Here is a 13,286-nt window from a genome sequence, read left to right as displayed (position 1 = left end):
TAAAAATAGTAAAATAAACCTAACCTAACTTCGTACCTATTTCGTAATTATGAATATCGAAATTAATCGATGATATTTCATTTAAAATTCAAAATCATTGATATATTATCTTATGATTATTATATAATATTTTTTTCGTTGTTTATATATAAAAAAAAATGATTATAGAAAATTTATATTCAAATCGAAAAAAGAGAATATATATATATATATATACAAAATAAAAAAAAGTTAAACATTAAAAAATGATAGTGAAACGAATATTTTCAATAGTATTCTAAATATCTGCATTTTATTTTCTTTGTTTCCGTTTTTTTCAATTTTCATTGTCTATTTATTATCTTTTCCTATTTTTTTAATAGATTGAAATATTTCAAGGAAATATCCAATATTTTGTTATATAATTTAAAAAAATTATTAAAAGAAAAGTATTTATAAAAATAAAATAGTAGAAATGTTTTTATTCGTATGACAAATAATGACAGAAAACAAAATTATCCATATAGATATATATATATTATATATAAAAATTTTTAATATATAAAAATCTACATAAAAATTTTAGATAATCTTAAATATTAAAATAATAAATAAGTAATAAATAAATAAAATACGTGAAATATATTTTTAAAATTTATGATATAATTGTTATATAAAGAATTTATTTTCAAATATATTTTATTTGCTATATATTATATTTAAATATGGCGTCTAAAATCAGCTGTTCATTTACTATATACAGATATATTATCAGCTGTGTATGGCGTAAAATGACTAAGTAAACATACGTAATAAATGCTTGTTACGCTATCTTCTTTATTATATTATAAATATGATATAAAATTATATCATTAATAGTTAAGAATATAAATTAAGGATATAATATACTGTTTTTTATTTAAATATATACAAAAAATATATTTTTTGAATTTACTTTTGTAGATATAAACTATAGATATAAAATGGATGTAATAACGAAAGAGTTGCTTGTGCCGCCAAAATATATAAAAGTAATCGATGGTAGAATTTGTTTAACTATTCACAGAAATTGGTTGAATAATTTACTTAATACAGGCCCAATTTCATTCATTTATCACGAACGATTAAGTGCAGATGAAATTGCAGCTTATCCTGTGCTTGAAGATTTGGGTCCAGATTGGATAAGAGTATATGTTAAAGTATGTTAATTTTTATTATTTCAAAAAACTTTTTATAATTATATATATATATATATATATATATAAATTATGTTATTTTATATATTTTTTAAAATATTTTGAAAATTAAATAATTTTAGATTATCATACAATGAAAATATTTATTTTTTCGCAAAAAAATTTATGAAGAAAAAATTAACGAAATCTTAATTTTTTAAATTCAATATTATAGTTAGTTATATTATTTTAGTAGAATACAAAAATGAATTTCAAAATAAAATATGTTTATTTTAATTAATAATTCTTAAGTATTAATTTATTTCTAAAGAATTAAAACTCCAAATTTTAAATGAATAGAGCTGTATTATTATTATCATAAAATAATGTAAAAATATTAAATACTAAATACTAAAAAAGATAAAGATTGGAAACATTATGTAAATATCATAAAAAAAAGTTGATTATATCTAAGAATATTTTGTATTTGAATAATATATATATATATAAATTTAAGCAATTATTATATTTAATGTATTTTGAAATTATAATATACAATAATAATACAATAGCAAAAAAAATTCTTTTATTATTTATTCATTAAATTAATTCTGTTACGATATATTTATTGATTAATTGCAAAAATGATATATTTACTTTTTAATTTATTTCAAATATTCTTTTTAATTATTGATTGAATTATAAACTTTTTTTGAAAACATTATACAATTATAACTTCAAAAATAAATTACATCGATATAATTTTATATATTATATATGTCAAATCGTATATATATTAGAACATAATATTATATTATTAATTATTAATTAATTATCATAGTTGTATCACAAAATCACTATCATAGATATATCATATCATATCATATTATCATAGAATAATATTTTAAACGCTTTTATTCTATTTATAAATAATTCTTAATAATAATTCCCAGATTTATGAAAAACAACACAAGTATGCTATTCCACTTCCGAGAGGAAGGAATATAAATGGAAATACTCATACAGATTTGACATATTCACAATTGATGCATTATGTTGCAGAAACTAATTATCGAAATTTATGGAAAGAATGTTACAAAAAATACTACAGTATGTATCTTTAAATAAATTTAACATTTATACAATGTATACAATTCTTTATTTATATATACAATTTATTAGTTATATATATTTAATTATATATATAAAATTCTAATTGTTATAATAAATATCTAATTGTTTAATAAAAAAATAAATTAATTTTTTTTTATATTTTATATAGGTCCATGGAATTGTGTAGAACATAAAGAACAATACAATATAATTGCTAATGTAAGTGATATTTGGATTATGCAAGAAGTATTACAGAAAATGTATGGTTGTACTCTGATACAAATACAAAATGGGTTAGTGATATCTATATTGCCTGGTATATCAACTGAAGTACATTGCAATCTCCTTCCAATATTATTTGCCATTGAAACTACATCTGCTTTTTTAACATTGCATGAACAAACAGCACAATATTCTTTACGTGAGTAAGTAAATATTATATACATATATATATATTATACATGTATTCAATTATAATTTCTTATATATTAAATAACTCTATCATTTATTATTGTTAAAGATGTGTAATGTACAGTCCTGCTGCTTTAAGTATGAGTCATGGAAAACCATTGTTTTTAATATATCAGTTATTGCAATTATCTAGAGACTTGCATGATAAAGGTTTAGTATTAGGTGAAATTACTCTTAGTGATATCTTAATTATGGATAATTTTACTATTCAGGTTAATATTGATATATCATCATTTCTATTAGATATTTTTTATTTATTCAATTTTCTTTTGAAATTATAATTACTTTCCTAGATTTTATATTATTAGGTATTACCAAAAGTAAATGACAACATATATATAAAGTCTGAAAATGAATATTCTAAAGTTTCTATTAATAGTCAAGAAATAAGAACCAAAAATTTTAATGCATGTAAAAGAAATTTTGATACAATTTCATCAAATTTAACATTACAAGGGAATTCTAATTTTGGAATGAATGAAAATATTGAAAAATTATGTGAAATGTGGGTGTATAATTGTATTAGCAATTATGATTATTTAACTGCGTTAAATAATTTGGCTGGCAGAAGATATGGTGATCCAAGTTGTCATCATGTGATGCCTTGGGTCACAGATTTTACATCAAGATGTGGCGGTAATTGGAGAGATTTGACAAAATCAAAATTTCGATTAAACAAAGGTGATAGACAATTGGATTTAACATTTGATTCACAATCAACTGAAGTAAGTATTTAACAATTAAATTTTAAAGTATAATAATTATTTAATGAATTATTATTTTGACAATATTTACAGGTAGGACATCATGTATCAGATGTATTATCAGAAATTACATATTATGTTTATCTTTCCCGTCGTTATAATAAGTCTATCCTTTGCAAATATGTGCGACCGCAATGGGTACCAGGAGAATATCCTGCTTCGATACAAAGATTACATGATTGGAGTCCAGATGAATGTATACCACAATTTTTTACTGATCCTAGAGTTTTTAAGGCAAGATAAAAATAATTAATTTAATCTTTCATGATACATATAATTAGTTGTAAAATATGTATAACAATCAATAAATTACAGTCTATTCATGAAGATTTACCAGATTTAGAAATTCCAGGATGGGCTACATCCCCGGAAGATTTTATTGAAAGACATAGAGAAGCTTTAGAAAGTTTTTATGTTTCTGAAAGATTACATCATTGGATAGATTTAACTTTTGGTTACAAGTATAAGACATTTATTTTAATATATAATAATATATATTAATATCATTATCATTAACTTTTTTGTATTTTTTAATTTTTTATATTATAGATTATCTGGTTCAGCTGCGGTAAAATCAAAAAATGTTTGTTTACAACTTGTTGATAATCATACAAGTTTAACCAATTCTGGTATTGTTCAACTTTTTACGCAACCACATCCACAAAAAATTATTCCTTCGCCTTATTGGTGTAAGATTCCACCACGATTACGCTCATCTTTTTTAATTAATAAATATAGTATGTTTAATATAAAATTTTCGATTTTGTGAAATAATTTTATTTTTATTCGATATTAATCAAATAATTTATTATAGGAAATGATCAATTTGGAAATAGAACTAGTGATGATGAAGGTCATAGTTCTGGATTTGAAGAAGAAGAATTATCAATTATAAATACATCAAAATCATCTCCTTTGGTTTTAAGTCGACTATTAAGTCGTTCTCGAGGTTCTTTACTTACTACTGAAGACAATACTAAACAAGATAAATCTATAAATCAGATGATAACTCTTCCAAAAGATTATAATCCTGTTACAGCTATCATGCATGTTGAAACAATGCATACATTCATAAATAAAATGAGTTCTCAAGTTTATAAACCACAAATTGAATTACATGAATCATTCACAAATTATAAACAAATCGTAGCTAGTGGACGTATTAAAGAACAACAAATTCTTGGTTGTTTAATTGTGGAAATATTTTTATCTAATAAATTTCGAGCAACTTGGAATATTGAGAAGGTTTCATTTGCAAAAAGACTTGCAACGTGTTTAAATATTTTGAAGATATCAGCTGATAGTTTACCTAAATGTGTAAGAAATGCTGTTGCTTTATTACTTCAAGTTGATATTATACCAAATAGTTATGATATTGATAACATAGAAGTAAGTATTAATTATTATACATAAATTAATACATAATATAATAATAATAATAATACATAAATTAATATATATTAATTATTATAAATAAAATATTTAATAAAATCAAATTGAATTATTAATTATATAATTAATAACGTTTTCGATAAAAAAAATTTTTAATAGTTTAAATTATATTCAATTATAATTTGTATTAAAGATTATTATAATGAACAAAAATTTATCATTAATTTTACATTTTAAAACACGCATTTCTGAAATGTATATTGTATGCATTTAATTTTATTATTATTATTATTATATATATAATAATAATATAAAAAAATTAATAATAAAATAAAATAGATAATTAAAAAAATAAATTTTTATTCAAATTTGATTTTTTATATTTTGAATAATAAATAATTATTTATAATAATAATTATATATAAATAATTATTTATATTATTTATTCGTATTATTTTAAATAATAAAATAAATTATTAATATTTTGATCAGATTAAATGAGTTATATTATAATATAAATTGAAGATTTTATGATATATATGATAAAATTATACATTAATATAAGTTTTCAGGTAGCTGATATGCCTTTTCGTTATCCAACAATTACTCATATGGGTTTACCTCCACCATCTGCACATCAATTTCTACAACCAATACTTTCTGGAAATTTATTTCCATTTTCCAAGTATTTTAAATATCTATTTAATATAGTAGAAATGTTACAAGAATATAATAGTTTAATTCGTGAATTAAATTTTATTATAAAATCTGAAGATGATATAGATTTTATTTTTAAAACAAAAACAAAATTCCTTTGTAAAATTAGTGAATGCAAAGTTAAAGCAATTGCAAGGGAATTAGAACATTTATTAATTCATTCTGGAATTGCAAGGGAAGCATGTTTGGAATTGATTGTACCTCATATACAACAAATAATGGAAGAACCATATAGTGCAGTTTTGGCTGCATGGCATTTATTTGATCCTGTTGCCAAGTAAGTTATAATATTATCTGTAAATAATATTTAAGAACATTCAAATATTTAATAGAAAATATATCTTATATACTTTATATTAAAGATTCTTGAAAAATTGTATTATAAATATTATAAATATTTATACAATTTTTAATACTTTTTTAATTTAAAATTTTATTAACTTTTCTAAATATCATAATGGTATTTTTTGGTATTTTTTTAGAGCATTGGGTCCTAGAGATACTGCAGAAACATTCCTTTTGTCTATTATGAAACTGTATGAAAATGGTTCTTTTATGGATAATTTCATGCAAGCTGATGTACTTTCTTCAGGATTAATAGCAAAATTTAAAACCACGCGTTTATATCATAGAAATTTTTTATTAAAACTTATGGTAAGATTGGGTCTGCGACGTTTTTTGGAAAATTTTATTGCACCTCTTGTAGAAGCAGTTGGAGGATACAGAGATTATATACAAGGATCTTTATCATATACTCATAAAAGTGGCAATCTTAAGTAAGAAAAATTATAAAAAATATTTAAATATTAAATAATGTTAAATTACAAAATATTTTTAAAAATTCATATTTTTAATAATTCATGATTTTAAATATTTATTAAAGATGTATAAGGATCTGAAAATATCGGAAACCATTGTTTTGTTGAGATCGCGAATAGAAGTTGGATAATATCTCATAGTTAATAAATGTCCATAGGAGAATTCTTCAAAATTTCGAGAAGTTAAATAACATTTTGGTACTTATTTATAAAATTAAAAAGAAAAAATTAAAAATTCTGAAATTCTTGAGAAATACGATGATGTTAAATCAAAAGATATTTTTAGAAATTCGATTCGATTCGATCTGACATTTTCGGATTCTAATATATATGTTAAATTATAAAATATTTTTAACAAAAATATTTCTAGTAAAATTATATTATTTCATAAATTAAAAAATACACACACATACACACGTATATAGATGCAAAGTATGCGTTTGTAGTTATTATTTAAATAAAATTATTTTAAAGATTTACAAATTTAATTGTTAGAAACTATAAAATAATAACAAAAAATTATTTTATTTAAAATTATTAAATTTAAATATTTCTCTGTTTCTGTCTCTGTTTCTGTCTCTGTCTGTCTGTCTGTCTCTCTGTCTCTCTTTGTCTCTCTCTCTTTGTCTCTCTCTCTCTCTCTCTCTCTCTCTCTCTCTCTCTCTCTCTCTATCTATCTATCTATCTATCTATCTATCTATCTATCTATCTATCTATCTATCTATCTATCTATCTATCTATCTATCTATCTATCTATCTATCTATCTATCTATCTATCTATCTATCTCCCCTTCTATTTTATAAAAACACATGCAAAATTAAGTTTGTAAATCTTCAAGACATTTATATCTATTTTTAAAATTTTATTTGATCAAAAATAATTATCTTATTTAAAAATAATAAACAAATATTGTATGTTATATAACATTCATGGATGCTACTATGAACAATTTTTAAAATAAATTTATTTTTTTTTTTTTATAGAAGTTGTGATTTAAGTGGAATGTATAATGAAGGAGAAGGAATTTTATCTCCCTTAGATGAAGATTTTTCTGCAAGCTCTGAACATAATATTTCTTTATCACCTGGACCTATAACTAATGATTATATGCATGATATGAATTCAACTGATAATGATATTGATGGTAGATAATCAAATATAATATATTAAACTTTACTTATCTTTTAACCATTTCCAAATATATGGAAATGTGTTCAAAACATGTTTAAAAAATATTTAAAAAATGAAGCTTAATATACCTATTTCAAATTTGAAAATTTTGAAGTATTTTTCTTATTTTTTTACAGAAGTATTCACAATGGAAACAGAAGAAAATTCTTGGATATCTTTAAATTCTGGTGTAGCATGTGATATTGATTTAAATATTGATCTATGTTTAAATCTTAATGATGATTTAAATGAAGAGGGAAGTAAAATTTCACCATTAAAATCAGTTAAATCACCAATAATTCCTATACCTAAGACATCCAATTCTTTTAATAAATCCTTAACAGACACATTTGGTAATATTGGTTGTTTTGTTGGAAGTAAAAATTCTAATGATGATTTCACTTATGGAGGATTTAGTCAATCTACTAATACATCTGAAGAAATATGTACTATAGGAATTGAAGAGCAAAGTTCTATAATATTATTAACAGATAATAATAAATCTAGTTCTATAGCGCATGAAAATATTCAATTAGATCATGTTTATCAAAAATCTACATCAAACGAATGTACAACTTCAGAAATGAGTGCAGAATCTATCATCTGGTTATCTCATCGACTTGGTCCTGTACTTACTGCTAAATATTTATCTCGGAATTTATTGAGAATGCTTACATTATGTTATACTGGAAAAGAGAACTTAACAATAACTAATGATACTCTTTTGACTATTGAAAATACTTCCTGGAATAAGAAAGTTTTACTTGGTGATCGCAATGCTAACAAAGTTTTAGAGTGTCTTGCAGCTATTGCAGGTTAATTTATTTATATAAAAGAGAATTATATTTCTAATTTAAATTTTTCAAAATGAAACTAATTTAATTATAATATATTTAATACTTAGGTTTATATGGAGAACAGATTATAGTATTACAATATTTTGCACACATGGTCGAACTTTTAGCGCTTTGTAAAAGAAAATTAACACAAAACTTGGAAGGGGGACTAATTTCATGTTTAACTCTTTTAAATTATATTACACCATATCTCAGTGATGCCATACTGATGGATGTACTTCATGTATGATCATATGATATAAATCTTTTTAAATCTCATACTAAACATTATATAAAAATTGACAAAAAATTAATTCATAGGAACCAATTGTCAAAGCAATATTATATCCTACAGTTCGTATACTATCATCAACAAGATTTACTTTTCCTAATGGAATACTTGCACGTTCTATAATGGCGGAAAAATGTTTAGAAACTCTATTTATGTTTAGCTTACGATTAGGTGGTGTTATTACAAAAAATCATCTAGCTGTACCTATTCAACGATTTTTCTTAGCATTTGATAAATCATTTAATCAAGATGTTATAGAAAATATTAAAGATGAAATTAGCCAAAAAACAATAAGTGAACATTTTACAAGGTATATTAATTACCTATATTATTATTACATATTTCGTCTAATGTTATTTTGAATTAATTTATACGTAATATTGTATATTATTATTATATGTATATTATACATATTAATATGTATATTAATTTGAATTAATATATATTATATTTATATTATTATTATATCAATATTATATATATATATATATATATATGTATTTATATATATATATATGTATTTATATATAGGATAAAAGTTTCCAATGAAGATAATAGAGATATCCTTGGACTTCAAACAAATTTTAATACAGATGTTGCTGATTCTTATTCTCCACCAGTCGTAGAAAATATAGATACATCTGATTCTCAGAAAAATAAGGTAAATAAAGATATTAATAAATTTTATGTAATTATATATTATTATAAATACTATTATAAATATTAAACATAAATATGCATGCATGCGTTGGATTATAATAAATTTTAAATATATATATATTTTCTTAATATTTTATATTTTAGGCACTTGAAGAATTAAAAGCTGTATTTACAACAGAATTTGCTCATAAAACATATATGCTTTTTTATAAATGCATTGATAATGAAATAATGAAACATATATTAAAAAATCATGAACATATACATAATTTGTGTCGTAAATATGAAAAAGAAATAAAAATTTCCAATACTGGTATGTTCCATATTATATTTTATTTATTTTTGTTGCATTTTTTCTCAGAATAATTTTTTTATTTATGATTTTATTTATGAATTTGTATTATTAATATATTTTGTAAATTTAATATATTTTTTGATCATTTTAAAGATGATACAATATTGGATACATCATATAATAATTATAATCTAGTAGAAAATACAGAATTAACAAATAAAGATACAGCTAATTTTGAAAATATATCAGTTGTGGGAAATAGATTTGCAGTACAAAAAAATGATATTGGAGATTATGTTACTTCTGAAAATGTTATGTCTAATCGTGAAACAAGTTGTTCTTTGTCAACTGGAAGACAATTACGTGGAAATTGGTTGGCATACTGGGAACATGAAATTGGAAGATCAGAGAAAGATATAACATTTAATATAAAACAAATAAAACTTCAAACTTTTAGTGGTCATACCAATAGTGTTAGGTGCCTATATGTATTAGATAATGAAAATAGTTTCATGAGTGGAGGAAGAGATAAGACTGTAAAATTATGGAGTTTAAGAAGTCAGGTAAAATTATATAAAATTATATATGTTTCAAATATGTATGAGACATCTTTTTCAATTCTAGAAATTAAAACAAATACAAAAATTACATATACAAATACTCATACAAAATGAAGCAAAATAGAAATAAAATAGATTGTTCTATTTCTATCTTATAAACTTATTAAACTTAAATTGGTTATAATTTGATAAATAAACTTTAATTGATATTTTTATATTAATTTCTATTTTAATTTTTAAAATCGATCTTCGAAAGATCCGCGAATAATAATCTATAATAATAATCTATAATAGTAATAAATAATATATGTTATATATAAAAAAATTTTTCGAAAGAAATTTAAAAATAATAGAATCATAAAATTATATTAATTCATATTCAATTCAAAAATATAAAATATAAAATTTCTAATATATAAAAGATATTTTAATTTCTAGAAATTTAAATTATGAAATTTAGAAATATATTATATAAAGAATTTATATTTAAAATTTATATTTTTTATAAATTTTTTAATATTTTTTTAATAGGGGGATGGAAATACTGTATCATCTTGTCAGTATACTTATACTGGACATAAAAAATCGATTCTTGCACTTACATTCTTAGAATCCTTAAGATATGTAATCACATGTGATGGTACAATTCATTGTTGGGATCCTTTCATGGGTTCCCTCCTTGGATGTCCAGAAAGTTCACGTCCAATTCCTGTAAATACACTGGCTGCAAGTCCTTCTCCATGTACAACTTTACTTGTGGGTACAACTGATATTACATTGAGAGTTATTGATTGTAGAACATTTCAATATGTAAATGAAATGAAAGTAAGTATTATCTTATTGTAACATATTTCATAAAATAAAATTTTTTTTTGGCAATTCTTATAAATGTAGATTCATAATTTTCGTTAACTTTTATTAAGTCTTTTAACACAGAAATTGATGTTAATAGTTAATAGATAATATGTTAATAGAATGAATAAATTGTATTATCTATTCTATTATTTTCTAAATAAAGTAACAATGAATTTCTTTTTTTAGGTATCTATAAATCCAACGGGTTTAATTCGATGCATTGCAGTAGCACCTAGTGGTTATTGGGTAGCATTAGGTCAAGCATCAGGTTTTCTAACAATTTTAGATATTCGTACTGGTCTTATTATTGCATCTTGGAAAGGTCACGAATGTGAAGTATGTTATGTTCAAAAAGTAATTTTAAAAATATTCAACAATATTTAATGAAATGTTTAATCATCGTTCTTTTAGATATTACAATTAGAGGCAATTAATGAAACAACATTAATTAGTTCTTCACTAGATGAAACTATTGCTGTATGGAGTGCATTAGATGGGAAATTGAAATTTCATATGAAGTAAGATAAAATATTATTTATTAATATTATATTTTATTAATATATCATGTATTTATAATTTTTTATTTGCTTTTAATAATTTAAAATTTATTCATTGAAAATGAATAATTATGATGTATAATAATAATAATTACTAAGAATTACTTTAAAAATTTTTAAATTTTTACAATATTTATTTTTTTTATAATATATACATATAACGAAAGAATTATTGATATATTTTTTCAAATATTATATTTATTTATGATATTTATCAAATTTTATATATATATAAAACTTATATATAATTTGTATATATAATAATTAATTCATTAATTAAATAATTTTTACATTTGACAAAAATTATTTTTATTAAATATTATTCGTTTCAAATTTTCGCTATATTTTTATTATTCATTATTTTTATAATTATATTTTTTAGCGTATTTTTAAAATTATCGAATGTACTTAAAAATTACATTTCATATTTTAAATTTTTAGGGGTTCTACAGAACCAGTTCATTGTATGACTACGTACGAACAAGAATTAATAATAGGAACAACGGCAAATCGGGTAGGAGTTTATACAGCTATAGAAACAACAGCTTCATTTTCATCATCAAAATTAAAATCTGATACTTTTAAAGGTCTTCTTACTACAATGGCAGTTCTTCCTCTTAATAGATTATTATTATTAGGTGCTGATAATGGCGGAATAACATTAATTTGTTAAATATTATAAATATATATGATTTCTAATTAAATATATATATATATATATATATATATATATATATTTATAAATTTAATCATTTAAATATATAATTTTATAATTTTACTTTACATTAATCTCTCTCATATTAACATCTATTTATTATTTAAAAAAAAAGATATAATATATAATATATACAAAATTAAATAAATTTTTAATTTTTTATGGATTAGTATAAAGAAAGTACTTTACACGTAAGTTATATCCGTTCTTGTTCCAATTACTTTTAAAGCAAGTTCAGGAGACATTTTATAAACACCGATATCTGCTAATATTTCATTTGCGATAATTTCATCATCATCATTAAGAGCCTCAACAAGTAATATTGCAGAACCTAACATGATATTTAATAAAATGCATGCTTCTTTAATCCTAAAAATATTATTTAAATTTTATTAGATTTTATTAGACAGAATAATAAATATTTTATAAAATATAAGATTATTGAAGCATTGATAATTATTAATATTATATTGATAAAAAAAAACAAATTTCTTATAGTAATAAATATTAAAAAATTCTTTAATCCTTTATATTAAAAAAAGCTATAGATTAAAGGTTTTTTTAATAATGTTTAAGTATAATAATGTAAATATATTCACATATATTAGATATATTATATATTATATATATCATGAATAAAATTGATTATAGACAAAGATTATTAATTATATGCTTATATATAATTTAATATAATAATTTCGAAAAAATTTTATCATACAATTTTGTATAAGATTAGAAAAAATTTCATAGAAATATAAAAATTATATTTCTATATAATATTTATGATACTTTTGTTCATTTTTATAAAACTAAAATTGCGATTTTTAAAAGGGAATAAATTGATAATTAAATTCTATCTTCAAGCTATTAAAAATTTTTAAACATTAAAAGTTATTACATAAGAAATTTGCATATT

General features: G+C 21.0%; 2 protein-coding genes across 7 annotated transcripts in view; one reads left to right on the top strand and one right to left on the bottom strand.

Annotated features, from left to right (window-relative positions):
* Positions 1 to 712: 712 nt before the first annotated feature.
* Positions 713 to 12,391, top strand: LOC107997383 (WD repeat-containing protein 81). Of its 2 annotated transcripts, none has more exons than XM_062086149.1 (23): positions 713 to 857; positions 943 to 1,178; positions 2,108 to 2,264; positions 2,437 to 2,692; positions 2,788 to 2,950; positions 3,047 to 3,463; positions 3,536 to 3,736; positions 3,818 to 3,963; positions 4,052 to 4,239; positions 4,317 to 4,891; positions 5,467 to 5,888; positions 6,094 to 6,387; positions 7,414 to 7,574; positions 7,738 to 8,415; positions 8,505 to 8,680; positions 8,758 to 9,038; positions 9,260 to 9,389; positions 9,533 to 9,701; positions 9,837 to 10,246; positions 10,775 to 11,068; positions 11,285 to 11,434; positions 11,510 to 11,616; positions 12,097 to 12,391. In XM_062086149.1, exons 2-23 carry the CDS (start codon positions 963 to 965, stop codon positions 12,326 to 12,328), a joined length of 5,823 nt encoding a protein of 1,940 aa, XP_061942133.1. In that variant the 5' UTR covers positions 713 to 857; positions 943 to 962; the 3' UTR covers positions 12,329 to 12,391. The 2 variants fall into 2 exon arrangements, with proteins under 2 accessions (XP_061942133.1, XP_061942134.1); XM_062086150.1 differs by having other exon boundaries at positions 737 to 778.
* Positions 12,392 to 12,450: 59 nt separating this feature from the next.
* Positions 12,451 to 13,286, bottom strand: part of LOC107997433 (RAD50-interacting protein 1) — a 37,574-nt gene continuing 36,738 nt past the window's right edge. For all 5 annotated transcript variants that reach the window (XM_062086162.1, XM_062086158.1, XM_062086160.1 and 2 more), the window contains exon 12: positions 12,451 to 12,739. In XM_062086162.1, the coding sequence (XP_061942146.1) occupies positions 12,556 to 12,739 (184 nt within the window). In that variant the 3' untranslated portion in view covers positions 12,451 to 12,555. The remainder of the gene's footprint in view (positions 12,740 to 13,286) is intronic.

This window comes from Apis cerana, linkage group LG15, assembly GCF_029169275.1.
Source record: "Apis cerana isolate GH-2021 linkage group LG15, AcerK_1.0, whole genome shotgun sequence".
NCBI classification, from domain to species: domain Eukaryota; kingdom Metazoa; phylum Arthropoda; class Insecta; order Hymenoptera; family Apidae; genus Apis; species Apis cerana.
Note: the sequence above shows the minus strand (reverse complement) of the source record. Positions and strands in the feature narration are given on the sequence as shown.

What these genes read in the sequence shown, in the direction of transcription:
- LOC107997383 (XM_062086149.1), top strand. Translation starts at nt 963, where the DNA reads ATGGATGTAATAACGAAAGAGTTGCTTGTGCCGCCAAAATATATAAAA. An exon ending in TTGATTCACAATCAACTGAA is followed by an intron (nt 3,464 to 3,535) that starts GTAAGTATTTAA and finishes CAATATTTACAG; the next exon opens with GTAGGACATCATGTATCAGA. An exon ending in TTTTTTAATTAATAAATATA is followed by an intron (nt 4,240 to 4,316) that starts GTATGTTTAATA and finishes AATTTATTATAG; the next exon opens with GAAATGATCAATTTGGAAAT.